General features: G+C 40.9%; 1 protein-coding gene across 1 annotated transcript in view; it reads right to left on the minus strand.

The window, feature by feature from the left end:
* Window positions 1–27,813, minus strand: part of LMO7 (LIM domain 7) — a 212,206-nt gene that overhangs the window by 40,114 nt on the left and 144,279 nt on the right. Inside the window, 9 exon segments of the mRNA XM_043478032.1 lie at window positions 58–200; window positions 2,966–3,083; window positions 10,870–10,899; window positions 11,918–12,640; window positions 13,973–14,251; window positions 15,209–15,461; window positions 20,917–21,115; window positions 24,977–25,090; window positions 26,102–26,132. Coding sequence (XP_043333967.1) covers window positions 58–200; window positions 2,966–3,083; window positions 10,870–10,899; window positions 11,918–12,640; window positions 13,973–14,251; window positions 15,209–15,461; window positions 20,917–21,115; window positions 24,977–25,090; window positions 26,102–26,132 — 1,890 coding nt within the window.

Here is a 27,813-nt window from a genome sequence, read left to right on the forward strand (position 1 = left end):
TACACAAAATATCTAACACTGGTTTCCCCAACCCTGTGATGCATTCAGTCTCATTACCTGTCCTGTAGCATTTCGTTAAACGTCTTAGATCTTCTCTCTGACTTCTCAAGAGCCTGCTTCTCAATCTCCTCTCTCTCCTCCTTTTTCTTCTGCAGATCCGAAGTGTAGCTTTTCCGACGATCTTTCCATTTTGCAAGGTCCTGACAGAGGCAAATCACGTCAGCCCAGGCACACCTGAATTTCTACACACCCTTTCCGGCAGTGAGTGCGCGCCAGAGGATCCCATTACGTTGCTAAAACTATTCATTCCAACTTGATGCCAAGGTGCCCTAATTTTGCTTTTTTTAGCCAGCGTTTCTGTACCGAGCCTTTATCTCACGCATCTGTCTAAAAGCCCTGACCTAATAAGATAGACCCCATTTTTGTTTTCCCAGGTAGTGCCTGCCTTGCTGCCCATTTCACAAAGAATGCTAAACGCTTGTAATGAGATGCCAGGTCAGAAAGGTTGGGAACTGTTTCAAATTTATTTTCATCTCATTCCAATCATCTGGTTCTTACGTGAAATGACATGTTTCATTAGTCAAACGAGAACAGAACATGACTGTAACATGACTAAGTATAGACACACACATGGAACAAATACAGAGATCGGTCCCTACTTGGAGGCAACGGGGCCACAAACACACAGACGAATAAAATGTGCTTCCTCTAGAGGAACTCTCAGTCTAGAGGGGAAAGACAGACAGGTAAATCAAGTTCAACAACGAAATGTGAAGGACTGCATGAGAGAGTCAGGGGTGTATGGAACGAGTGGTCAATTCCACCCTGGGAGGGGAGGGCCAAGTGTAGAAAGGCTTTAACGGGGAAGCCAGACAGAGGGTGAGATGGTTGGATGGCATCACTGACTCAATGGACATGAGTTCGAGCAAACTCTAGGAGGTACTGAAGGACAGGGAAGCCTGGCGTGCTGCAATCCATGGGGTCACAAAGAGTCGGACATGACTGAGCGATTGAACAAAAAGGCTCAAGAACTTGATTTCAAAGCAGTTCAACTCCCCATAAGGACAGGGCAATAAGGAAGATCACACAGGAAGCAGTGGACATCTCTTTCCATACAGCCATCCAGGATACATCCTGGGGGTGGCCCCCGGGACACTCGACCTGATTCATCTTTAAAACTAGTCCTGGCGGCCTAAACTGGTTCTGACATTCAGGGGGTTAGGACAGCTTGGATGGTACCAACTTCCCTGTGCCACCCAGAGAAGTCACATGCTGAGAACTGCTAGTGGCCCTGCAGCCTTCTGCAAAGTCCCAGACTGGAAAAAAAAAAAGAAAAGAAAACCTCACCCCCCACCCACCCCGGGCACATAAAATAGGCTTGGTTTACACCCTTTGGGAGCAGGCAGGGCCATTCCTGCTTTAAAAAAAAAACTGACACTGAATTTCTGTTTCTTGACAATGACATTGAGATCCCAAATAAAAGAAAAAGTGGCATTTAGAAACATGGCCAAAGCAAGGGTTTCATCTTTGTTACTTAATATTTAACTCCTTTGAAAATTAAGATGTACTATCTGTGACCCTCTGTTCATGCTACCACTCAACCCTCTTACCATAGAGTTGTCCTCAGATCTCTCTGGGTCTGCTATATATAATTTATCTATCATAAATCTTTACACTCCTTGCTGGGTGCTGTGCTGTCTCTCAGTCATGTCTGACTCTTTGTGGCCCACGGACTGTAGCCTGCCAGGCTCCTCTACCCACAGAATTTTCCAGGAAAGAATACTGGAGTGGGGTGCCACTTCTTACTCCACGGGATCTTCCCGACTTGGGAGATTGAACCCAATCTCTTGCATCTCCTGTGGCTCCTGCACTGGCGGGCAGATTCTTTACCACTAGCACCACCTAGGAAGCCCCTTAGACTCCTTTGAGAGTGAACTGTGAAAGTGAAAATCACTAAGTCGTGTCCAACTCTGCGACCCCATGGACTGCAGCCCACCAAGCTCCTCTAGCCATGGGATTCTCCAGGCAAGAATACTGGAGTGGGACATGTCTCCTGCATTGGCAGGGAGGTTCTTTACCACCAGCGCCAGCAGGGAAGCCCATAAATATATACAGTGTATAGGTGTCAGTGAAAGTGAAAGTTGCTCAGTCGTGTCTGACTTTTTGTGACCCCATGGACTGCAACCCACCAGGCTCCTCTGTCCATGGAATTCTTCAGGCCAGAATCCTGGAGTACCATGCCCTCCTCCAGGAGATGTTCCCGACCCAGGAATCGAACCGAGGTTTCCTGTATTGCAGGCAGATTCTTTACCAGCTGAGCTACCAGGGAAGTCCTACACTACTTTGGCCTATAACAACTGACCCTTTTAAAAAAAGGCACAGCTCTCTTCTGCCAGGGACAAAACTAAAAATTAAATCTTTATCCAAATAGACATTAGCTCTGTGAAAACATCTTATTTTGATTCACATTCGATAACTGCTTTTTTAACTAAAATAGTACTGAATCATTCACATTTCTCCCCAAACCTTCTCTATTAACTCTTAAGAACACTTTGATCTCTCCCTGTTGATCCCCAGTCTCTGTACTGATCCCCTGCTCCCCCTAAACCTTAAGCAAAGTCTTCCCCTTCATGAGCATCACTAACAGTCATACCCCAGATGCAACCATCCGCGCAAGTAAACAAGTTACCTACACTGCAAGGAAGCAGCTTCTCATTTTTTAGAACCCACAGAAAATATCAGAAGATAAAGAGCTTCTGTGTTTCACAATGGCCTTTAAGATACAACAAATAGAGCAGAAGGGTTTAAAACTTTTTTTTAAAGGGAGTTGCTCATATTTTCTATGGAACTGTAATCTGCCATAGCAAGAAAAATTGTCCCTTGAGTATATTGACTATCTTCTTGGAGGAGAAAGAAGAGGCCAACAAACACATCCTCCCCATCTCCCAATAAGCAGCATACTCACATCCTGCCATTTCTGGTCCTGTTCTTTTAACTGGGACTTGATTCTCTGCATCTCCTCGTAACGTAGCTGACGCAAGCTCTGAATATCCTCTGCGCTGACATCACTCATGGACTTACTCCTACGACAAAAATACTCATGGTAACCAAGGTTCGTGGAACCGGATTCAAGGTTAAAACTGGAAGGTTGGGCTTATATTTGGAAATTCCATCTACAATTCTGCAGTACTACCTAGATGCTTTCGTGATAATACCACAGAAATAGCACTACAGAGGTAAATGGTGTTTTTCCAAAATGCAGAAACTAGAGCCTAGCACTCCAGTCAAATGTGAATTCTTTCACAGAATGGCTAAATGAACCCTGAACCATGCTGAAAAAAATAATCTGATGTTCTTATTTCGGGGAGTCGATGCATAAAAAGATTACATTAGAGAAAAAAAATTATTAGTCCCTAGATTCACCTGTCTTTATCTCCCCCAGAGATAATCTTTTAAGGTTTGGCTGCCTTTTCTGAGTACTTATTAAATTATTTAAAGATTACCTGATATTTTCTCCTCAAGTTCAATGCCATGAAGACATGTGCTGCTGCGGCTGCTTCTCAAGGGTTCTGTAAAGATCTGCCCGCCCCTGCACTGTGCTCGGTCTCAAAGACCACAGTCAGTTACTATATAACCTCTATTATAATCCTCTTTTGTATTAAGGCAGTTTTTGTTTTGTCCACGTGTGACTGCTGCCATGAGGATGTAATGTGGGTTAAGTCTCGAAGAGCTCAAACTAGGGTACTTTGAGTAGAGTACGGTGCTGCCGAGGAATGTGTGCTATACACACATCAGAGGAGGGGAAACTGAGGCAGACCTCCTGGAAAAGAGGTCAGACCTGCATATTGAGAAGTAAAGAGACACGAAGCTTTTGAGTGTGGGGTACCCAAAATGTTCTTTCCTACCACTTCTGCTTTTATTTCATTGTAACTGACTCCCGTTTTATTTAAACAGCTTTGCATCTCTTTCTTGGGCCCCTAAATTTGCCTTCCCCAAGATTTTGCCATCACCACACTTTTTTAATAACACACTTGCCCAGCTAGCTCAGGAATTCAGTAACGATCTCTATGCCAGTGACTCCCAAATCCATAGCCTAGGACCAGTCTCTCTGCATCAATTCCAACTGCTTGTTAAATAAACATCTCTGCATGGATGTCCCCTACGAATCTCCATTGTAACAGGATCAATGGAAACAGTATCTAGAAAGAATTTTGTTAAGTGGCAAGTCATATGACTATAAACACATGGTTATTTGGCTACATGATATAGCCAAAAATTTTGTCTCCAAACCTGCTTTTCCTCTTGTTAATAGTGTTACTTGCCCTCCAGTCATTCACATTTAAAATCAGAGAACCATTTTTCACCTTTGTCTCTCCCTTCTTCCTATGTTCAATTAGTTATCAGGTCCTCTTATTCAGTGTCTTTTTCTTTCCATTTCTGTTGCCAACACCCTAGATCAGAGCACAATCAACTTTTACTCAGACTTTTAAAAAAGCTTCTTAAATTATCACTCAGCCTCCAGATGCAGTGAAGGTCTTTCCTGAACTCTTCCCTTCAACTTAAAAGCCCTTTCAACAGTATATATTCCTTTTTAAATGCCACTTATTCCTCGGGATCCCTGTGAGACTATAGTCTGGTTGTGTGTGTCTGTGTGTGCCCAGCTGCATCCAGCTCTTTGCACTTCCATAGACTGTAGCCCACCAGGCTCCACTGTCCACAGGATTCTCCAGGCCAGAATACTGGAGTGGGTTGCCATTACCTTCTCCAGGAGATCTTCCCAACCCAGGGATCGAACCTGGGATTCCTGCATTGCAGGCAGAATTTTTACCATAGTCTGGTTGTATGTATGCAACTATTCATTCTCTGCTTGGAAGTCTAATGGGCAACTCAAACTTCACTGAACAGACCAAGACCAAGACTGCTCATCCTACCATCCACGCTCATCCCATAATCCACTCATCTCCCATCTTCCTCATTTCAATAAAAGCCAACTCCATCCTTCCAGGACACAGGCCAGAAATCTTGGAGCCGTCCCAGATTCCTTATTCTCTCACGTGTAACTGATCCATCCCATCGGGAAATTCTGCCCCTCTACCTTCTAAATATATCTAGGGGGTGACCACTTCTCACCACCTCCATCTTCATGACTCTGATCCAAATCATCCTATCTCTTGCCTGGATTATTAGAATCATCAGCCTCCTAGCTTCCACCAGGGTGTATTCTCAACACAGCTCCTCTGTCCATGGGATTCTCCAGGCAAGAATACTGGAGTGGGTTGCCATTCCCTCCTCCAGGGGATCTTCCCGACCCAGGGATCAAACCTGCATGTCCTGCATCTTCTGCATGGGAGGTGGATGCTTTATCACTGAGTCACCAGGGAAGCCCACTTAATGGGGTATGACTATATAAAAACCTGATTTGAGAATATAAGTTCACTTAAGTTGTAACTGCAAAGAATCAGGCTATATGAGCTAATACAATACGAAACCCACTATAAAGATTTTTTTTCATCTCTAAGGTATGAGGGAAATCTGGATGCCCAACATACGAGGTTACAGAAATTCCAGAACAAAATTGGAAACATTAGCATTTTAAGTAATATTTTGGTGGGAGGAAGGCTGACCAGTTTCAACAGGTCCAGACCCTTTCAGTCCGCACCCTCATTCCCTGGGAAACTTGAACATGTGTCTTTTCAGAAAACACCATCATCATGGGGTAGAGGCCCATCACCCTCCCGGGGAGCCCACAGCAGAGCCTGGCACATAGAGAGTGTTAGTTGCTCAGCTGTGTCTGATTCTTTGCCATCCCATGGACTGTAGCCCGCCAGGCTCCTCCGTCCACGGCATTTTCCAGGCAAGAATACTGGCATGCCATTGCCATTTCCCTCTCCAAGGGATCTTCCTGACCCAGAGGTGGAAACTTCCCGCATTGCAGGCAGATTCTTTACCATCTGAGCCACCAGGAAAGCCCTCGGTGGTCCCCAATATAAGTAAACGAGCCAAACATTGGCTGGAGTAGACAGGACCCTGTGGAAGGCAGGAATGTGAGCCCCCTGTGTTCCCTGGATCAAGTTAACTTAAGAAAGCCTGGCACATTCCCAACAGGCTGTGCCAGGCACCAGAATGAGACAGGAAGTGAGACCCAGCAGAGGGATCTAATTTTCACCACTCCCTCCCTCCCCACCGGACCCACCCCCTGATCATCATTTAACTCTTCTCAGTCTCAGTTCCTCATCTGGCTAAACCAGGAAGGAGTTGCTGGGAAAAACGGGTCAGTTTATGTTGATGGCATTTCAAAAACCCATCTGGTGCTATACACCAACTGTTCTTATTAAGGCAAATATGATCATGAGAGATCTACTGAAAACTGACTCCCAAAGCAGTTTCAAATTAGAGAAGTCACCCCAGGCCCCACTGATAAAATCGAGAACTTTTTGAGTGTAGGAGCCTTTCAGCCAGATCACGAAGAATTCTTTCCTTCCTTATCAGAGTTAACAGCATAATAGCAAACTTCTGAGGGCTTACTATGTGCCAACAAGACTGCCCAGAAGTCTCCATCCATCAATCACCTCATTATACGAAGCCTTAGTCTGGTTCTACCAACTCAGGAGCTGCAGATCCTTGGGAAAACTACAGAGTCTATTTTTCTTTCTACATGTCTCTAAAATGCAACCTAATACCTACCTGACTACCTCCCCAAAATAAGTCCCATGGATATTCCCAGGAAGATTATTTGGGAAAACTGTAAAGGACTACATAGCCCTAGTATGTTTTGTATCAGTAGAATGAATAACTATTCACTGGCAAATCACAATTCTCTTGCAATTCATTTACCTTTGTATTTCCTTATTTGGAAAGATTCTGATTTAGAACCACATTTGGACTTTGTCCAAAAAAAAAATACAGGTCTAACATGCTGCATTTTCAGGTGAATAATTTTAAAAAAAAATAGCACTTAGGGTGAAGAGAGAAAGAAGGGGAAGTTTATGAAAAAGGAGAGTAGATTATAAAACAAGATCACTAAAATCTTACTCTTTTTTCCCACAATGCTGGGACTAGTGTTACAATGAGCATTTTTGTTAAAAAAAAAGTCTCAGGAAATTTACAGATGAATATCTAAGAACTAACAGATCAAAAAGGACTGATATGTAGCAAAATTTCCTAAATATAAAATCACTGATAATCTTATATGACAAACAGCAATTCCATGATACTTAGTTTGGGGTGCTCCACTTTCAAAGATATGAATATATCTATTTATGCACCTGTAAATATATTTCCATTAACTGTTGCAGGAATTCTCTGAACACAAGTCAATACTAAAACCTGGGAAAGAGACTTTACAATTATCATAAATTATACTGATAAGACAATATATGAGACTTTTCCTTTATAGGTTTAGAGTCTATTATCAGTGTTTCTCTACAGCAGCACTACTGACATTTTGGGGCCAGAAAATTATTTATTGTAGGGGGCAGTCTTGTGTATTGTAGAACATATAGCAGTATATCAGTAGCAACGTTGCCTCAACCCATCCAACGTGATAATCAAAAATGTCTACAACATTGCTGAATGTCTCCTGGTGGCAAAATCTTCAGAAAGTAACTCACACCGACTGGGTTTTTCCTTCCTGTTTATTGTCTTAAGTGCCCTTATTGTTGTTTAGCTGCTCAGATGTGTCTGACTCTCCGCAACCCCATGGACTGCAGCCCACCAGACTTCTCTGTCCATGGGATTTCCCAGGCAAGAATACTGGAGTGGGTTGCCATGTCCTTCTCCAGGGGATCTTCCCAACCCAGGGGTAGAACCTAGGTCCCCTGCATTGCAGGCAGATTCTTTCACCACTGAGCCATCAGGGAAGTCCAGCTGCCCTTACAGTTCTCCAGAATTTTTTTTTTGGCCAAAACCCGTAAGGAAAATACAAGTCTCAGCTGTCTTTGATTATAACTTCACCTTGAATCAATGTTCACTTCCTGCTGATACTGGCAGTAGATGCCATGGCTTAATTAACCACATGACAAAATTACAGCTATATACCATTACAAATTTCTTTGTCGTTAACAGCTTCTGCCAAGAGGCATCATAACCAAATTTTCAAATGTCATGGAACCATATGACAAGTCATGCAACACAAAAGCACACGTGAGAAAATGCCAGCCACACACAAAGCATCTTACTAAAAATAAAGTGACGAGTGTTCAATGCCAAATTAAAAAGCAAGCCAGAAATAAACAATCTGAGGCTGGAAAGGGTGATGCACATTTCTCTTTAACTCTTTGGTTCTCACCAAAAAGAAAGCGTTCATGTTATAGGCAGTTATTTTCCACCACAGGCTATTGAGCAATAATGATTTTTCCAGGTAAGTATTCCACGCTGGAAAGCAAGCAAGATGTCCAGAGAAATATCACCCAGAAATATCATTTGTTTCATGTTTATAATCATTCACAAACATATTTATAAACATGAGACAAATTCTAGGCTAAAAGTCTATACTCAATTTATTTTAAATTTTTGTTTTCATTGCAGAGCAACTTAAGAAAAAACTGGTAACAGAGAAAATTTTTTAATCCCAAATAATAGATTTTTGATTGCAAGTGGTCTAAAATGCACCTGAGTTTTCTGAAGACCTATCTGTATTACTTTCCATTATTCAACAAGTCATGCATTATTCATTGGTCTCCATTTATAGATAACCTCGCTTTATTGGTGTTACCCTGGCAGTTAGCTGCATGGGGAACAGCATTTAAAACAAATAGTGTACTATGCAAGCAACAATCTTGAAACAGTCTACGGAAGGCATTTGCTGCTGCTGGCTAGGGCCCAAAAAACTCCTTAGCTTGCTGAGCTTCGGCATTTGGGTTTCTCTCTTCTTTTCTTAAACCAGTCACACAATGTGTCCCTAAGGGGGAACACGTACAGTCACTGGAATAGCGGTACAGGTTTACATTTCCATCAAGTACTTGGACTCAGTGTATTCACATTTCCTTTAAGAAAAGCCACCTGCTTACATTATAAAGTCTTATTTACCCATAAAAATTGTTCTGAAAGTTATCACTCAAAGTGTTTGTAAAGATTTTTTATCAAAACAGCTTTCCCATGACGAATCGAGATTAGCAGATGCTCAAGTGTCATGCTAAAAATTGCCTCGTACACCCTCCTGATGGAGATGTTTTAAGCACACATGAGGAACCAGATAACGTGCGTTTGCAAGGCCTACTGAAAGCACGCTTGGAGCCTAATTTTTAACATCAGTGGCTGAGAATTACTGGCAATTAGTGGCCCACTGTGCCATTACATCCTTGACATCTAGAATGGCTATATTGCTTTATATAGTGATTTTAGTTGATTTAGTTGATTTTAGTTCCCTATCATAAAGGAAATCAACCCTGAATATTCATTGGAAGGACTGATGCTAAAGCTGAAGCTCCAATAATTCGGCCACCTGATGCAAAGAGCTGACTCTTGGAAAAGACCCTGATGCTGGGAAAGATTGAGGGCAGGAGGAGAAGGGGATGACAGAGGATGAGATGGTTGGACACGAGATTGAGCAAACTCTGGGAGATGTTGAGGGACAGAGAGGCCTGGCATGCTGCAGTCCATGGGGTCACAAAGAGTCAGACACCACTGAGCTACTCAACAAGTGATTTTAGTAACTTCTAAGATCTCCACGGAGCCTGGTGGGCTGCTGTCTATGGGGTCGCACAGAGTCGGACACAAAGCGACTTAGCAGCAGCAGCAGCAAGATCTCCACACTCTCAAAATTATCCAAAACTATCAAAATTAGAGAACCTTTGAGATGAAGTAAGTTCCAGTAGGGGAAGATACTTAGCTCCTAAGGCTTAGGCAGATGAAAATATTTGTCATACTTCAATTTTCTTCTTGATCAAAAACTACCAGCAGTTGGGTTCACAAAGTTACAGAAAGTTGATATAAAATATTAAGATGCAGTCAACTGAGTATCTGCCCTAAGCGTGAATGAGTCTACACTGCTAGTGCATATGAAAAGTTAGAAAGTGATTTGTTTTAATTTTGCTATTCGAAAAATGGGAAATATTTCCAGAAGGTTGTTTGTATAATATTTTGTGTCTGCCAGGTGACAGAGTCAAATGACACAACAATCAACCCCTTTATATCCAAGAGGACTCGTTCTGGGAGCTGCATTCCCAGATATAGAGGGTCAACTATAGAAAAAAAACTGGGAACAGTTTTAAGTATAATCCTTGTAGCTTACATGGAATCTACCAATATTTTAATTTTTTGCAGCTTTGGAGGTCTGATTTGGCTTTATAACACAGCTATGTTATAAAATTCCTGACCCTAGTTAGAAATCTTGAAAATGTTTCCAAATCTTACTGAGGGAAAATAATGCCACTCAGCACCCCAACTAAGGAAGCTCTCCTTGAACTAAGAGTACACAGATAATGCCAACCGCATGCCTTCTAAACTCAAAGTAAATACCAATATAATTTTTCCATTGAAGATTTTCTAAAATATAGTTATTTGGGCTTCAACATCCAGAAACGAGAGGTTGGGCCTATGTGGCTATCAGATACCAAAATAAATAAACCTAATCTCAGGCATGTGTTTTTGTGACTTTTAATCAACTCCTTAGAGGCAAAAAAAAAAAAAAACAGGATTTGAATTTTCAACTTCTAATAAACAAAATAATGCTGTCATACGGCATTGCATGCACTGGGTACTCAGACAGAAATATGACCATTCAGTTGCAGAATTAGGAAAAATTTCCCTGTTTTAGGTCCCATGCACAGCACAGACATGTAGTGTCATGCCAGGATAGAAATGCAATGACATACCACACAAAGGACAAGCAGTGTGTAGATTTTTTTTACTGTGAACCATAAAACTTACCCGCTCTCACCATAAATCTTTTGAAAGAGTCTAAGAAATCAGAAAATCAAAAATTAAGTCATGTTTTTCTATTGGTGTTAGTTTCTAAATATTCAACATCTTCAAGAGTCTAATTAGAGATGGACAAATCTCAAAAGGTTGCTTCTTCAGTCACATTCTTGATCATGTCTCAAATTCTCATTGATCTCATATCTCAAGGAATTCAGATCAAGATAAAGAATTTCCTGTTTTCCTTAGAACCAAATGAACAAATTCATTTAGGAAACAAACAAACAAAAAACTTCCTGTGCCAGGAACTAATAAGAAGTTAGATTTAGGTCTACTAATTTCATTTAACCCATTATTTGTCCATCCCAAAGTTCCACAAACTGAACATTCATCAAAACGGCAAGTTGCATAACACATAAATGCAGACTCATTATCAAAATGGCCATAATTACATACATGTAAAGTGTAGCAGACAGCAAATAACATTCATGCACTATAATAAAATTTGCACTGAACTTTAAACCATCAATGTAAGAAGTCGCACGTCAATAGTCTAAGAAGCCTGGGTCAAAATCAGACATCAAAATCAAGTTAAACGAAACTTGCAATGCCATATTTTAAGGGAAATTTTTACACCAAAAATCATGTACTCTGAAATACAAGAAACAGATAAAACCAGACTACAAGCAGAGTGTTTCAGAAATGCCTGGACGTGAGAATAAAAGTCTTGTAAATATAATCAGAAAACAGCTTTGTGAAACGTCATATGGCAGAAGCATATCGTAGTCTTCCCTCCAGGCCAAGGGCACTGTTTGCGGATACACACCTTCTTAAACAGGTCTCAGAGGAGTGATTTTGAGACGTGCAAATATGGAATTGCACTTTTTCCACACAACAATTAGATCTGATTTCTCTCAAAGCAAAATCAATGCTTTAACAGGATGCTTCAAAACAGCTCATGACATGCAGAGTCGGGCAATCTGATGCTACTTTCTCACACAAGGAAAGTCACACAAGACCATCCACGACAAGCATAATCCTTGCAGAAACACACTCTGACCTCTCCACCATCAGCCGCTTCCTGTGCCTAAGCCTGCTGGCCTCTCGGATGGACTCCCACTTCTGTATGTCCGCCTCGCTGCAGGGACCAGGGGTGAAACTGATGGGAGGGACCGAGGTTCCCAGCTTCCAAGACTGGATCTTACGAGCCAACATGTCGTCTTTCTTCTGCCTACAGGAAGGAACTAACACTCTACAACTAGTACTTTTTTCTTTCGAGGGGCATGTCCTTTCAAGCACACAGAGAAATTTTGCTTGAATTTCTGGAGGAAGCATCCAGGGTTCGGGCAACGGGACTGGCTGGTATCTATCAGGGCCTCCTGACAGAGGCACCTCTGTCTTCTGCGCTGGAATGCGGCGAACAATCATATCATCTTTTTCGAGGTCCGGAAGGACAAGTTCCCCTTCCCTACACTGCAGGATTATATCTCGCTCTATGGGATCGTCTTGCCCAGACAGCCTTCTTAAGTCTTCGAAAGCCCGGAGAACACACGGGTTTGCATGGAAAGCCCTGGTCTTTCTGACAAAGAAGTCGTCATTCTCTAAGTCGGGATCCAGGACTGGCATCTCCAGGGCATCTCCTGGTCCACACCCTGCTGCGTAAGAGAGGTTCCTTCTGCGTGTTATGAGCCGGGGGCCAGCTGTGGGGTCGATTTTGACATTTGTTTCAGAAGACAAGATGTCATCAGAATATGTCTGGAGGGCCTGAAGTAATAAAAACTGACTGAAGCATAGGAAAGAAAAAGGAAGGGAGAATCTTATTAAGTTTGGGGAGAAAAGGTAATTAGCAGCAGACCAACTAACTAGCCAGTCCCTGTGTGTGAATTATTTAAGAGGGCCATGGGAGGGATTCTAGCTGGGAAGTAACACCAGCATTTAATGCCATCGCCCGTGATACCATTTAATGAAATTAGAGCAGAGTCCACTTCTCAGGAAAGGTGGATATCGCTGAGGCCAAGGGATGGCGCTAGAGTGGGAAGAGAGTGAACCTGCCTGACACACCCAGTGCTCTGTCCACCCTTCCTCATCCCATCGGCCACAATGGCCTGACTCCCTTCCCAGAGAAGCAGCAACGATCCTGAAAGGTTTCCAGAGCTGAGCAATAAACGCTTTATGCAAGAGGCACAGGTGGTCAGCAGAAATTAAATTCAGCGCTCTGAAGCTTTGTTTAAAAAGCTCTGATGAATTTCTTCTTTGCGTTTCTCACCAGTCTTGCCTGTCCCAGTGTCTGTCTATAGGTTATTTCCTTTCTCCACAACTCCACACATAGCACAGCTGTATAATTAGGTCAGCAGTCTAAAAAGCCTTTTTAAATGGTTTTCAACAAGAACTGATGATGCCACATGTAACTCTGTACTATTGAACATGATTGGGCTAAAGAATATTTAATCCTATTAGACTTTCAAGCTCACACGCTTGCACAGAAAGCATGATGTTATATGTTACGCTTTCATATCTCAGTATTAAGTGAGTGAGCGTCCACGACTCAGCTCATCACGGTCAGCAGTTAATGGGGCAGCGGAAGTTGGCACAAGTGTCGCAGGCCGGACTCCAAGCAGGCGGGCTCATGCAGGCAGGTACACCTGGGCTCATCTGAAGCACCACGGGTTCTCCTGGCTGCATGGGGGTCCCAGGAGTTTCTGGCCCGTTTGGTAGCCAGTTCCAGCAAGAGTGAACGTCTTTGACAGTTGCTGTCTAGCCTAGGATCTGCTTTTTGTATTCTACTAAAAATGGTGGAGCTTCTGTCAGAGCCTGAATCCTCATCGTCAGAGTCTGAATTCCTTCTACTTGGAGTAACACAGAGAAAGGAAAGAAAAGACAACAAAGAATGATGTAACTAAAAATACTGTCCAGCTCTGGCTGTATAGAAGACTTTTTAAAATCCAGATCCTAAAGTCTAAATTCAAACAGTGTTTTTTTGTTTTTTTTTTTCCAGTGAGCACGTTTATAGATGTTGGAAGGAAATTAATCTCTCTCATAAAATGCCCACATAGAATGCACCCAGTCAGGGTACTTAATGGACACTGGAATGAAAGAAACATGCACAAAGACAAACCTGAATCCCTGAAATTCTTTATACCACGGTTTGTAAGTTTCCCTTTTTATTCGTTTCCAGTTCACATCCTCTGGGATCCAGCATTTGGGAAGAAACTGATCAAAAGCATTCCCTGGGCTTGGCATGACTGGGCTTAGCTTTCGCACGTAAAGATCATCCTTTACAGTGCTTGGAACACTTCTTTTGCCTTCGTTCTCTTCCAAATAACAAGAGGAGTCTGGAGTCCCTTGTACTGTTGGCCAGTTCTGCACGTGTGCGCCCCAAGGTCTCCTCGTGTTACTGTTCAAAACATCCAACCAGTTAAGACACTGCGTGAGCAATCTGTGACACAGAACACAAGAGGCATGCTTTCTGTCTCACAAAGTTCACACTGTGAATGCAGCCAACTCGTTTCCACTCTCATCATTCTCATCATTCCAGACCCTACAACAAAGTTAAGGCATTATAACAGCATCTCATTTTAAGTAGAGAAGAGCTTGATACAGAAGGGCCAGAGACACTTATAAAATGTGTTAAAAGAGAGAGACAAATCGCAAACCATCTGGGGTGTTACTTTATGTATTAAAAATCAATAGCACAATAGGCATTCCGATCCAGGAGAAATTTTTCTGACCTCGTCAGTTTGTACAGCCCAGTGGTTAATGGGTCAGCAGGAGAAAAGATGGGTGAACAAGATTTAGGAGAGATGAAACTCTCAGGCCTCTTTTTCACTTGGAATCTACGGTTCGCTAAGTCATCCCAAACTATATCCGGCAGCCTCCGTTCCTCCTCCGAGTCCGATCCACTTTCAGAACCATACACCTCCGTCGGATAGGAAGCTGGATTCGAAAAATCACGCTCTGCTCTGCTGATTTGATGGGAAATTAAAGAATTCTTTTTGTGTTCACTGAGCTCCATCAACACAGATTTTTTAAAAATGAAACAAGCAACACTGCAGAGTCACAATGAACAATGTAAGTCATCCAGGAAGCTGAAAGACAACCAGTGAGTCAAAGGCACGCATCTAAAAAAAGAACCGGCAAATCATATGCTGACATTCTAAAACGGAAGAAATCTCTTCAAGATATGGATGACTAAAAACACAGGTAAGAAAAAGAAAGATTTTCATTAATGAAGTTTTATGTTATCTATGAAATACAGTTTAAGAATTATTCCTTTTACCAAATTTAAATATCCCAGCAAATTCCCCAAGCCGAATGAATTTTAAAACTCAGTAATCAGCTCGCATCCCAGTACCTTGGAAACGTTCCATCTGCTTCTGTGTAGACGGCGCTTGCCCAGCTTCGTCTGTTATCCTCATTTTTGTCCAGCTTTTTCTTCCTCAAGGGTGCTGGCACATACGATGGCTGTCTACTTTTGTTGGGTAAAAAGCGATTGAAGGGTAAGGCAGACTTGGGTTCAATAGCCGAAATCCTTCTATAGGACATATCATCTTTATTATGGTCCTGCATTTTGAATGTAAATTCAGAATCTGTGTCACTTTCACAACCTATTAACAACAACAAAAAAAAAAGACACAGGAATTTGCTTTAGTCTCCAGATTTTTCATCTAACTGAAACCCACACAGCCTGCCTGCTTTGTCTTTCCCTTGGAAACCCAGGGCTCTACTGCTCACTGTGGGGAATATTTTTAGAAATTTGTCACGAAGTTGTGATAAGACCCATTAGGAGGAACTTGCTTTGCATACTGGAGGTACACACAGTACATTCTTCCACTGGTACACATTCTAAGTAGAAAAAGTTCCAGTTTATGGCTGAACCCCTTTTCTACTCAATCTTCTCATGATTTTTTGTAAAATTTGCTGATGGATTACATGTAGATATAGTGTAGCCACAGAATCAAAGATGCCTAACATGAGATCTGAACTGACTTCAAGGGAACCTCAGTCATTTAAAATAAACTGTGCCATCATCCAAAATTTCTGTGAGGCGAGAGACCAAGAAAGACAAAGAAAAGATGCAAAAAGCACATGATCACAAAGAAGTTTGACAGATACTTATGAGACCCTTATGAGCAAGAATCACACATAACATACGTGGTTAGACCAAATGACTCCTAAAGTCCTAAAGGAATATTAAGAGACCACAGAACTCAAGGCATTTTCTGACAGTGGTCACAGAAATATGGGGAACCTCCTATTTTGATTCAATATCATTTATGCGCGTATCTGAAAGAATACAGTTTGATACACCTCAAGGTCAGATAACTACAAACACTACCCTGTTCTCAAAACAAAACAAAACAAAAAGCCAGTCTGTCCTTTTAAATACATGGGAAGAAATGAAGGTACAAAACATTATAGATACAGCTGAGCCGTCTCCCTTGCTGCCCTTTTTTTCCCGCCTCTGTGTGTTTGTGAAGGAAAGTTGCAAATGCCACGGTCTTCGGTAGATTGGTAGCTAAGTACCTGGGAGCCACCTGCTCTTAGCAAAAGAACACTTCCAGGTTAACCTGAGCCAAAGGCAGTCTGTCCCCTCTTCCCTGGCTGGCAGGAGTCTACAGCGAGTAAAACTGACAGAACCCTACAGGAAGCAGTTGAACACACAGCTAGGAGACCTTGAGACCAGAACAGGGAAACCAGGTATCACCAAAAATATCAATAGTCAATAATCTGGTGCTTTGTTTTTACTGCCTCCAAAATGAATACATTTTTTGTAAGTAAGAGAGAAGTGTCAAGATTCTTACTAAAATTTTGTACTTGCAAATTTTTAAATATAAGAACAGTTCTGCTTTGGAAATTTTTTAAGTTAATTTTTTTTAGTCCACTACAGTATGCTGGAGAGTAGGCAAATATTCTTGATATGGCAAGAGTTATGGATGAAAACGATCACCTGCCCCATCAATAAACAAAGGATGTTTCAGCCATCAAGCCATCAGCCACTGCAGCCATCCATGACTGTGTGCCCTGAGGGGCTTCAGGGTGGATAAAAACAGGATACTAGCCCTAGGTAGTTAAGTGCTAGCCTTGAAGGTATTAGTCACTCTATTGTGTCCAACTGTTTGTGACTCCATGGACACTAGCCCGCCAGGTTCCTCTGTCCATTGGATTCTCTAGACAAAAATACTGGAGTGGGTAGGCATTTTCTTCTCCAGGGGATCTTCCCAACCCAGGAATTGAACCTGGGTCTCCTGCATTGCAGGTGGATTCTCTGCTGTCTGAGTCACTACGGAAGGTGCATTTCAAAGGAATGATTTCAGTGAGCTCAGTCCCCAGCATCTTCTTATACACAGAAAAGCTTGAAATTCATAACCTGAGATGTCTGGTTTTTCTTTAATTAATAGTAATCTTTTGATGTTCTGACTACCTGGCTGTTTGGGGGTTTTTTGTTTTTTGATTGCTGCTGCTGCTGCGAAGTCGCTTAGGTAGTGACTGAGTCTGTGCGACCCCATAGACAGCAGCCCACCAGGCTCCTCCATCCCTGGGACTCTCCAGGCAAGAACACTGGAGTGGGTGGCCATTTCCTTCTCCAATGCATGAAAGTGAAAAGTGAAAGTGAAGTCGCTCAGTCGTGTCCGACTCTTAGCAGAAACTCCTATATATCCTGGCTCCTCCCTTACCTCTTCAAAGCAGTCCCTCAGAGCTATCTGAGAGGTTGTCTTCAGGGCTAAGTCCTCAGGAAGTCTGCTAAACAAAACATAATTCTCAGCCTTTAGATTGCACTTCTTTCTATCCGTCAACAGAGGTTTCCTATAAAACCTAGGAATATGACTCTGAAATTCATTAACCTAAAAATATTAATCTTATCATCAATATTATTGATCATCAATTTGGGATTACAATCTGGTGTAGGTAGCAGAATTTCAACAGAATGATAAAAAAAAAAATAGTTTTATCATCCTGGAGGGCTCCCAGGATTTTTTTCCCTTCCTTAGTTGTAATTACCAAGTCTTCACTCCCACCCTCTTCAAACAAGGTCTGCAACTCCTTTCCCACGATCAGGAAGCAGCGTGACAGTAACCCTCTGCTTTTCGTCACAGGGACCAGACACCCAGCCAAACAAGAGTCTGCGGAGAAGGCTCACACCACTGAACCACTGCATGGGAACTGACCAGAGGCTATAAACTCCCACACGCCTTCAATGCATGTCCCTTTTATTATTGTTGTGAAGTGAAAGTCGCTCAGTTGTGTCTGACTCTTTGTGACCCCATGGACTACACATACACAGTCCATGGACTTCTCCAGGCCAGAATACTGGAGTAGGTAGCCTTTCCCTTCTCCAGGGTTTATTATTGTTGGCCATATATAAATCCAAACAAAGCACATGTTAGGTTCTTCAGTCCAGTCCAAAGTAATATAGTAGGTTGAGAATTTCAACCTCTGCATTCACAGCTTTAATCACTCAGATGAATTATGAACTCAGATTTGTTTCCTTAAAACTATCTTAAGAGTCATAGCTATGAAAATGTTACACCGAGATCACAAACAGCCAACAAATACAGCAGTAATTAAAAAGGTTAACTTAAATAGCTATTCACTTTTCTTTGTTGTTAACATGTTTTTGAATTTTAATATTTTTATTTTTAATAGAAAGATAATTGCTTTATAGTGTTATGTTAGTTTCTGCTGTAGAACAACGTGAATCAACTGTAAGTATATCTGCGTGCATGCTCAGTCCCTTCAGTTGTGTCCGACACTTTGAGACCCCATGGACTGTAGCCCGCCAGGCTCCTCTTTCCATGGAATTCTCCAGGCAAGAATACTGGAATGGGATGCGTCTCCTGCATTGGCAGGCAGCTTCTTTACCACCAGCGCCACCTGGGAAGCCCATGCATGTGAAGTCACTTCAGTCATGTGGGAAGCCCATGAGAGAGAGAAAGAGTGTGTGTGTGTGTGTGTGTGTGTGTGTGTGTACACATATATATATATCCCCTCCCTCTTGAGCACCCCGAGTGTGTGTGTGTGTGTGTGTGTGTGTGTACATACATATATATCCCCTCCCTCTTGAGCATCCCTCCTACCCCCCCATCCCACCCTCTAGGTCATCACAGAGCATGGAGCTGAGTTCCCTGTGCTATAGGCAGCTTCCCACTAGCTATTTATTTTACACATGGGAGTGTATCTATGTCAATGCTACTGTCTCAATTTGTCCCATCTTCTCCTTCCCCCATCTCATTCACTTTTCAAATTTTTAAAAGCTATCACTATTCAAAAAGCTAAATAATTTGGATTTATAATATTTGCTGATTCATTTTACTCTGGAAAAACAAATTCAGTATACACTGCTTTTATGTAAATTTAATTAAGAAAACAGTAGTAATAAAAGGTGAATTCTAGCTCATGATTGCATGCTAAAGCATTTAGAAACAAGTGTAATGTATTCTGAAGTGCCTTGAAAAATAAAATGGATAATTAATGCCTAGAGAACAAGAGCTTTGTGTGTAATAAAGCAAGCATGGTAAATGTTATGATAGAACTAAGTGGCAGGTACGCACATGCTAAGTCACTTCAGTCCTATCCAATTCTTTGGGACCCTAATGGACTGTGGCCTCCTAGGTTGCTCTGTCCATGGGATGCTCCAGGCAAGAATACTGGAATGCATTGCCAAGCCCTCCTCCAAGGGATCTTCCCGAACCAGGGATTAAACCCACGTCTCTATGTCTCCTGCATTGGCAGGCAGGTTCTTTACCACTAGTGCCACTGGGAAAGCCCAGCAGTTACATAGGCAGGCATGTAAAATTCTTCCAACTTTGCTGATGTTTGAAAATGTTTTATAATAAAAGCAGGAAAACATTTAAAATAAAACTGCAAACTAAACAAGCAAAGTGAAATCTCTAACAATCCAGCACAAACTCACAACCAGAACTCTCAATATTTTCATGTTGCTGGTGGAAGCACAGAAATAGTTCAAGAAACCACTTATGGTTTCAATATAATCAAATTTGAATCACAAGAGGTTTGCAGTCAGTAAACTCCAGTTATAGTTACAGAAATTTCTGATGCCACCCAACAGCCATAGGAAAAAGATTTGTATTTAAATAATGAATTTTACATTTGGATTTTGAAAGAAAACTCCTCTCATAACAGAATGACTTTCATTAACATGTTCCTCTCATACTTGTTCTGGGTTGACTTTGACCATGACAGAAGCAAAAGATATTTTCTAACACAATGCCAGTGTTGCTCCTTAATCAACCAAAGTTTAGCATAATATTCTATCAAGACAGATATCGATCACTTCTTTTCTTGGGTAGAGATAATTATTAAAATATTTTCCTGTTTTTTCTTAGACGTTTTTTCTTTTTATCTTTTGCCGAAAAGAAAAGGGAAGAAAGGAAGTTATTCAGGAACTAGAACACACTTTTACAGAATCTTATTTACTTTCTTTTTTATGTCTAGATATATCAGTTATTAGGCCTCAGAGGCAGAGATTGTTAAACCTGAATATGGAGGAAAAAGAAATAGGATAGACTATCGCTGATCAAACAGGTCATAGTTAACTGTCTCTTCCCTTGTGGTTTAGTCACTCAGTTGTGTCTAACTCTTTTAGGATCCATGGACAGGAGCCCTCCAGGCTCCTCTGTCCATGGGATTTCCCAGGCAAGAATCCTGGAGTGGGTTGCCATTTCTTCTCCAGGGACCTTTCTGTTCCAGGGATTGAACCCACGTCTCCTGAACTGGCAGGCAGATTCTTTACTGCTGCCCTAATCCCCTCCAAAAACAGATTTTTAAAAAGTGAAACTATCACCCCCCGAGGGGCAATACAGTGAGGAAGGAACAAGAGAGACAGAGAAAGAGAGAGAGAAAAGGAAGGATGGAGAGACATAAGGAAGAAAGGAAAGACAAGACACCCTCAGTTCTATTCCAGTCTCCACGATATATACTTCCTGGTGAAGTTTTTGTCTCAATAATTTTCCCTCCATTTTTCTACTCTCTCCCATTCCCAGTTTTCTCTCAATACACTAAGAAATAAAAATAAACTATCAAGTCCAAAATGCAGCTCACCTTCACGTGCCCCCCTCAACGTGATATCGGAGGAGCAGCTTGTGAATGACCTTGATCCCAAAGAGTCCAAGCTCTCAAACGAGTCCTCCCTCTTACAGTTGCCTGGAGAAGCCAGAAGCTCCCCGCGCTCAGGGCCCCAGATGTCGCTATAACCACTGTCCCTGCCACTCCTCTTCAGGCAGCTGGACTCTTCAAGTGCCTAAAGGACATGTGTTCGGAAATAGTAAGTGAGCAAAAACTTCCAAAAATGTCATCAGTTATGGCGTCTTTGTTTGCATAGCTCAAGTCATGCTATCTCTGATTAGATGAGGCAATGAGATTTCCCAGTGGAATGTCAGAAAAAAATTTGATAGAAATCAGAACATAAATCTGTAAATGTCTTCCCATGACTTAACACTTTAGCACTCATGTGACAACATGGAGGTACCCAGTATTACTTACTAAGGTAACAGAATCTATTTAATAATGAGGAAACTTTCAATCAAAGAACAACTAATAATTAGAGTAACATTCAAGAGCTAAAATCATACAGTTTTCTGGCAATAAACATAAAAGGAGGCAAAGAGAAAAGTCAACCTTAATTTTGATATTCAAAAGGAGAAGAGAATAAGAGTGCATTCAGCCTACCTCCAGGAAATATTAGGGGTCATTTCTACTGAACAACAACAACAAAACCATAACAACGTTCTTCAACAAAAAGAAAAGTTTTAAAAGAGAGAGGGGTAAGAATAGCAGGTATACACTTCACAAACTTGTCTATTTTCACTGATTACAAAACTAGATCTGAACCAAGGAAAGCTCACTGGTTACAAAATTAGATCTGAACCAAGGAAAGCGGACTTGTTTGCTGATATATAATACATTTCCCCTGTACCTAGATGAAATATTTGTTTGGCTCCTATAACAGTTATTTAGAAATAAAGTAAACGTTATTAACCATAGGTTTGTAAATCATATAGAACTTACTAAAATAAGCATTTTTAACTAACTTTCCTCTAAGAAAGTTAATAGCAAAATACAATTGGACTTTTAAAAATTAGCATTTCAGTAGAATTTATAAAGCCTTTAGCATAGTCCTAATACATAATAATCAGTGAAAAGTTAGCAACTCTATAATTTTTTAATACAGTAGGGATAATTTTGTTACTTAACAGCAAAATGAGAAATGTTATTTTCAGATAATGATACTAACACAGAGATAAGAATTCCTAGGTTCTTTAACAACCAAACGTAATATGTGAACCTTTCATTAAATCATTATTTAGACAAGAAGCTATGAAACAGAGTTGGGAAACAATTGGGATGTTTTGAATATAGACTGGGTATTAAATAATGGGGAATATTCATGAATGTTCTTTGGTCTAGGAGACACTGTAGGTACACAGAAGAATATTCTTACTGTTAAGAACAACATGGAGTGAGCAACCTGAAATCTACATGAAATAATGGATAGATACCTAAATAAAGTCAACAATGTTTAATGATTAAATCTGATGGAAAACAGGTGGGTATTTGTTACACTACTCTTTCAATTTTGAATTATGAATATTTTCAACATGTGGAAAAAGTTGAAGAAAAAAGGTTTACAATGAATAATTAGCAGCTGTCTCAGGCACACTTTTGGTTAAGACTGGATGTCAATTTGTGGTTGAATTGTGTGACAAGTGTTTAAGTGCCAATAAGGTCCAATAGATTTATGTGAGATTTTATATATTTTATCTGCCACACACACCCTGGAATTAGAGTTGACATCTTGTCACGCAAATGCAAGCGCCTACCCTGTACTCTATGTCCAAGCAGATGGAGAAGCTGGTGCCACCAAAATACTTCTCAAAAAATATAAAATTTAAAATTCTAAGTAAATCTTCAGATCCATCAGGTTTCTTAAACACATATTTGTTGAATCCCTAGAGTGCAACACACAGGAAATGATTCTTGACCTCGTAAGTGTTAAAAGTTAATGATGACGTGCCACCATAGTTGTAAAAGAACTGGAGTTTGGCCCTGTTGCCTGGTTCCTCCCCCTACCCCCCCCAACAAGGACTTTCCTCTGACAAGTCACCTAAAGTGAGTCACCTACAACTTGTAGGATGACTCAAGGGCAACAGTTGACTGAATTTCTTTTGGCTGCACTGGGTCTTCATTGCTGCACTCAGGCCTTCCCTAGTTGTGGCGAGTGGGGGCTACTCTCTAGTTGCGGTGCTCAGGTTTCTCAACGTGGTGGCTTCTCCTGTTGTGGAGCGTGGGCTCCAGGGCACGGCGGGGGGGGGGCTCAGTAATTACGGCACATGGGCTTACTTGCTCCATGGCATGTGGAATCTTCCCGGACCAGGGATCGAACTTGTGTTCCCTGCATTGGCAGTGGATTCTTAACCACTGGACCACCAGCGAAGTCCCTGCAAGTATTTTTTCTTTATTCACATTTTAGATTGGCTATTAAGCATAACTAGTTAAGGGAGAAAAGCTTGATGAACAGAATGGTTTTGATTTTAAGAGAACAGATGCAAAACATATACTGACATACCTCTTATGGCTTTCCACCTGCCATAATAATGGAATGGAACCACAGCTATAGCTTTACCTATGAAAAATTCTTTGGGTTATGCACTCTGGTTTTGACATTGGTGGCAGGAAACACTTAAGTAAAGCATTCCCAGCACACTCTATGAGGGTTACTGAACCTGACTCAGACTGCCATAAAAAGAACCAAAGGCTGTAAAGAGAACACACTAATGCAAGGGCCAAAGTCCCATGTTATTTTTAACTGGATGTTTTCTTAGCTGAAATAACTGTAAGGCAGACTCTGCTCATGCTTGAAGCCCCGCCACATTCATCCTTCCAAGCCCAGCCTTCCACCATTGCACTGACCTACTTGTTCACCTGTCTACATCAAACAATTGTGCGGTAAGGATGGGTCATCTCCCTTGTGTGAGAGCTTTCTCTAACACCTCATATAATGCTCAGGTATGATATTATCTCAACGATTATCTGAATTAACTGTTTTAAGGAATTTAAATAGGATATTATCAACTCCTTACGATTTAAAAATAAAAATCCAGAAGGAATACTCTAACCTTCAAGACTATAATCTCAACTCTCTATAAAATATATGGCTGAGCTTAGGCAAAACTAAAGACGAGAGTAGTTATAAGGCAAAGAGATCATTTTCATCCTGGCCTAGAACATCTATTTTCCAATCATAGTAGCTAGCATTTATTACATCCTTACAATGTGCCAGCGACTAATGCTAAATGCCTGATGGGTACAGAATCATTTACTGGTCATAAAGACCCATCAAGCAACTACTATTAATTAGATGGTGATAAATTATTTTGATGACATATTTTCTTCTGAATACTGCAGATTCTCCTACATAAATACCCCCATGGCGATTCGTTCTCCCATTTGATCTTATGAATGAGGATCTGGCCAACTCTGGATAGCCTTGGCACTTGACTCTCTTCAAACAGTCTTTAAAGACTCAAAATTTGCAACACTGACTCCAAAATATGAAGGACTAGAAATGTGTTTAAAACCAAAGATTCTAACTTAAAAATCTTATCAAGTTTCACATAACAGCATTTATTACTCTTTAGGAAACAGACATAGCATGGTAGAATTGTGAAGATAATGGAATAAGAACATTAGAGATATAGTGACCCATGGCAAAACAATGAGATAAAGAAACTGAGTAACATACACACATTTTAATAGCCTGAAGCAGTTACAGGTTGAGTTCATAATGAGTATAGAAAGAGTTGGGTTATATAAGGTGTTGAAGAAAGAAAGTCAATGAGTCTCTCACTGAGTTACCTAAAATTAAGAAATAAATACCTATACCTATATCACATATCCTGGAAACTGGTCTGAACTACTCACTCCTTGGTGGTGGCTTATGAAGTCAGCAGATAAGTAACAATCCTCTCTACCCACCCCAATCAGAGCCACCACATTTTGTAGAAAAAGTAAAAGGCGGCAGAGGGCACATGGGAAAAATAGGGGAAAGGGAAGATAAGTACTATTAGTTGGAGTAAATGTCTCATACAGATAGTTTCCTTACCTTAGTCAGAGCTTGTCCTAAAAGATTCTCAAATGCTTTCAAATTAAGATAGGGACCATTATAGTAGGGGTTACTTTGTGCTTTTCTTCCCAGCCAGTACAAAGTTATCAAAACCTTAAAAAAAAAAAATGCCATGAAACAACCGATGAGTCTAAGTAATTAACAGCAAGCTCAAATGCAAGTGAGCACTCTAGATAAAAGACCATATGTATCTATGGTTGAAAAGTAGATTTCCTTTTAAATTCCATGAAGGAGAAGGGTCATCAAAAATGTTCTTCTTCTCCGAGCACATTCTCACACCAAAAGCTTAGACCCCCAACAAGTATTTGTACATTCTACCAGTACCCACGAAGCAGGAAAAAATTCACAGGAAGAAAACATCAAGTAAACTTTTCAGACAATATTTTTCCAACAAACTTACAGACTAAACACTAAAATCAACAGTTCTCAGCTTCCCTAACAAGGATATTTAGCCCTTATGTTTTTAAATAAAGCTGTCACATTTTTAGAAATTCTTCTAATATGCAGCATACTATATATATGTCTACACTGGCTAATTCCTCAGAGTTCTTAAACATTTAGTGTTTCTCCTTAAAGTCTGATTTTGGTGGCTTCTGACTCACTCTCCTAAAAATCCTATAGTCCGTTTATCTGCCTTTGCGTGCATGCTAAGTCGCTTCAATCACGTCCAACTCTTTGCAATCCTATGGACCATAGCCTGCCAGGCTCCTCTGTACATAGGATTCTCCAGGCGAGAATACTGGAGTGCATCTCCATGCCCCCTCCAGTGGATCTTCCTGACTCAGGAATCAAACCCACACCTCCTGCATCTCCTGATTTCACAGGCAAGTTCTTTGTTACTAGCGCCACCTGGGAAGCCCTTATCTGCCTTTACCACATTACTAACATGTAAGGACCCACTTCCTAAATTTAACCCACCTTCTTATACTATGAGATCAGATAATATACGTTTCAACCATATTTAAGCATATTTAGAATTTGTTTCTAACAAAAATTCCATTAGAAAAAGGACAGAGAACATATCAGATATTTTTAGTTCTCACTACCCTATTACAGAACACGTTAAGAAACCATTTATAATGTTCCATTAAATATGTATCTTACATTTTTCACTCTCCTATCAGTTTCTTCTTGCCTGTAAAGAAGAAAAAAGAAAATATTCATTAAGTAATATCTATGAACCTGAATGAAATTGTTAATTATTAACTAGGAAAAAACTCACTTGTATTCTAAAGTTCTATGAATGTTAATATCACCTGGAAGTTCAGAAACTTTACAGAGTGTATTATCCATCAGAGGATTTTTCCATATTCATTGATTTCACGAAATATAATGGTCAGTTTTCTATTAAAAGCAAGGTTGTCTTTTTAAAATTTCATTTATTATAGCCTGATTTATAAAATGTGCTATTTGCATTTTTAAAATTTTCATTTTAAACAATGTTTAAACTCAACCAAAAGGGGGAAAACATCAACATATGGTCATGGCAGAAAACAATCAGGAAAGGCAAAAAATGTAAATAGGCAAAAACAAAAGTAATTTTGCACAGTTTTCTTTTCCATTGTGCATGGTGGTTTTTCACTGAAGTTCCCCAGAGAAAACTGCTCAGAGACCAAACCCCTGCAGATGCTAAAAAGTGTGATTTTTTAAATGCCATGAATCTCTGCCTAGAGATTTAACTCTATTATTAGCATCATGAGCTTCCCTGGTGGCTCAGAGGGTAAAGTGTCTGCTGCAATGCGGGAGACCCGGGTTTGATCCCTGGGTCAGGAAGATCCCCTGGAGAAGGAAATCGCAACCCATTCCTGTACTCTTGCCTAGAAAATCCCATGGACAGAGAAGCCTGGTAGGCTACAGCCCATGCAGTCAGTCGCAAAGAGTCAGAAACAACTGAGCGACTTCACTTTCACTTTTCATAAGCATCATGAGTTCCCCCCACCCCATGCCTGTAAAAAGGCATGATATTTATGGGAAAAGTTAAAGAAACAGATGTCACCACAATGTGGAAGACAAAAACACATGAGTTCATTAACAAACGGGTCACTCTAAACTATTGGTGCTTTTCAGAGACTTAAGCAAGATCGTTGCTGGTTCAGGAGAGATGCAAGACCCTGAGCTAGATACCCTTCAATGCAACTTTCCAGTCTAAGAGTCATAGTAGTATACTTATGAGAAAAAAAAAAAAAGTACACACACACACACACAGGCTTTCTTGGTGTCTCAGAGGTAAAGATTCTGCCTACAATGCAAGAGGCATGGAAATGTGGGTTCAATCCCTGGGTTGGGAAGATCCGCTGGAGGAGGAAATGGCAACCCACTCTAGTATTCTTGCCCAGAAAATCTCATGGAGAGAGGAACCTGGGGGACTGCAGTCCATGGGGTTACAAAGAGTTGGACCCAACTGAAGGACTGAGCATATACACACACACCATGTGTGTGTAAGACATAGAAAACATGCACACATAACATATATACACAGGGAAACAAAGGGGAAGAGAATGAGCTCATAAATAGACACAAATATTTAACTTAGCTTTCAAAGAATCCATGAAGATAGCTACGACCATTCCTTCCCATACAACAAACATGAACTGAAGTGAACCTAAGAACATGCAACTCCCGTCTACCACCAGAACAGCATAACAAAAATAAAATTCATGAGCTCTCACCCTACTGTGGAAACGTAAATTGGTACAACTACTTGAATACACTTCATAGCGTCTATTCAAGCTGGATATATATGCATATTCTACAGTCGAGTAATTCCACTCCTCAGTATATACCCAAAAGGAATACTTACAGATATTCAGCAAAAG

This window comes from Cervus canadensis, chromosome 9, assembly GCF_019320065.1.
Source record: "Cervus canadensis isolate Bull #8, Minnesota chromosome 9, ASM1932006v1, whole genome shotgun sequence".
NCBI lineage: Eukaryota > Metazoa > Chordata > Mammalia > Artiodactyla > Cervidae > Cervus > Cervus canadensis.